We start from the raw sequence: 1,807 nt of genomic DNA, 5'->3' as shown, positions 1-1,807 counted from the left end.
GGCAGCTCTCCAGCCGCTCCTCCCAAAGCCTATAGCGCCACCGGGGCTCATTGTGTCTGACGTGCAGGACCCCTACTTGGCTTTGTTGAACCTCATACAACTGACCTTGAACCAGAGACCCAGTCTGTCCAGATCCCCCTGCAGACCCTCCCTGCCCTCCAGCAGATCAACACTCCCACTCAATTTGGTGTCATCTGCAAATTTACTGAGGGTGTACTCAATCTCATCATCCAGATGATCAATAAAGATATTAAACAAGACTGGCCTTCACTGAGCCCTGGGGAACACTGCTTGTGACCAGCCGCCAGTCGGATTTATCTCCGCTCACCACCGCTCTCTGGGCTTGCCCATCCAGTCAGTCTTTAATCCAGCAATGAGCCATGAGCCACCAACTTCTCTAACAGAATGTTGTGGCAGATTCACTACTATGGGTTATTCAGCAGCTTGTGGTTGATTCCATCTTGCCAAGAAGGAAATTTTTGGATGAAATTCAGAGTTTTGGGGTCTTTTCCAGTCCCACGGAAGTGCTTTCACAGGTGGCTACAGAGAGAATATTTCAGTTGGGAGCACGAGTCGCTGCTGATCCCCTCACCGTTGATGTAGGCACATTGTCCCTGACCCTGCACCTTGAACCTGCCTCAGAGCAGAAGGGAAAAAAAAAAAGCAAGTGGTTAAGCATCTCCTACATGGGTGGACAGTGCTGCGAGGAGCAGGGACCCTCCCTTTCCCAGCAAATGGGGAACAAAAACTGCCTCCTGCTCTAAGAATTGGATATTTTTGGTTGCTTGGTCCCAGGCGGTTCACTCAAGGGTGCCCTCATACCCCCTTGCCACCATCTGCAGCCCATAAATCCACAGACTACATTCTGTGGGCTGTACTCAAGCAAGAAAAATGGTGTTTAATTGCTCCCACCTTGTTAAATTTATAAATATACATATACATACGCATACATATGTATGTGTGTGTGTCTGTCTGTATGTGTGTGTGTGTCTTCTCGCATTCAACCCCTAACCTATCTGAGGCCAGGACATGGCTAGGTTGTCCAGAAGCAGATGGCACGTACAGGTTGTTGTAGAGAGACCCGTTGAACCACTTCCAAGGCCCGGAGTCTTCCCGCTGGAGACCAATCCAGTAGTGCCAGGAGGTCCCATAGCGCAAGAGGAAATGCTACAGAGGGGGGTAAAAAAAATCAAGCATCATATGTATTTTCATGGTACGTCCCCAAGGGAAACCCAAACCGGCTTCCTAAACTCCATCCTTGGGATTTCTCATTTACCAACTCCTCCTGGGTGTCGATGGTGGCCAAATGGGCTCCAAGCCCGAGGCAAGAGCGTTGGCTCCTGTCCCAGTCCGCCTCCACCTCCACGAAGTAAAAACACTTCTCCCCGTACCTGATCCCTTTCTGCAGGCAGCTGGCAAGGACGGGAGAGGGGCAGGATGGACATTTCTTCACTGGAAACAAAAGCCAAAGACATCCTGCTGGGTTTTCTCCAGGGGAGGAGAAGACCTTTGGTGGGCATATCCCTCCTTGGCCACTTACACGCCAGTGTGATGATGGTGAGAAGCAGCGCCGTGACCACCACAGTGACTGTGATGGGGACCTTTTTATCCTTAATGCATTTGAGGTTGAAACCTGGGAGGGGAGCAAATGGCATGGAAGAGGCAAATCCAGGGCATGAAGAGCACCCCAAGCTCCCTGCAGCTTTTGCATCCACTCCCTCTCCCTCCATAGGTGTCTTCATCTCCTGCAAGTAGAGGTCCTCCTGCCACTCTGCTCTGCCCTGGTGAGGACACATCTGGAATGTTG

General features: G+C 51.1%; 1 protein-coding gene across 1 annotated transcript in view; it reads right to left on the bottom strand.

The window, feature by feature from the left end:
• Positions 1–530: 530 nt before the first annotated feature.
• The window catches only part of LOC104278592 (C-type lectin domain family 2 member E-like), a gene marked incomplete at its 5' end in the record, with an annotated part of 2,765 nt that continues 1,488 nt past the window's right edge, over positions 531–1,807 (bottom strand). The window contains 4 exons of the mRNA XM_009875613.1: positions 531–633; positions 1,064–1,167; positions 1,277–1,452; positions 1,541–1,633. Of these exons, the coding sequence (XP_009873915.1) occupies positions 531–633; positions 1,064–1,167; positions 1,277–1,452; positions 1,541–1,633 (476 nt within the window). The remainder of the gene's footprint in view (positions 634–1,063; positions 1,168–1,276; positions 1,453–1,540; positions 1,634–1,807) is intronic.

This window comes from Apaloderma vittatum, unplaced genomic scaffold (genome assembly GCF_000703405.1).
Source record: "Apaloderma vittatum isolate BGI_N311 unplaced genomic scaffold, ASM70340v1 scaffold20388, whole genome shotgun sequence".
Classification (NCBI taxonomy): domain Eukaryota; kingdom Metazoa; phylum Chordata; class Aves; order Trogoniformes; family Trogonidae; genus Apaloderma; species Apaloderma vittatum.
Note: the sequence above shows the minus strand (reverse complement) of the source record. Positions and strands in the feature narration are given on the sequence as shown.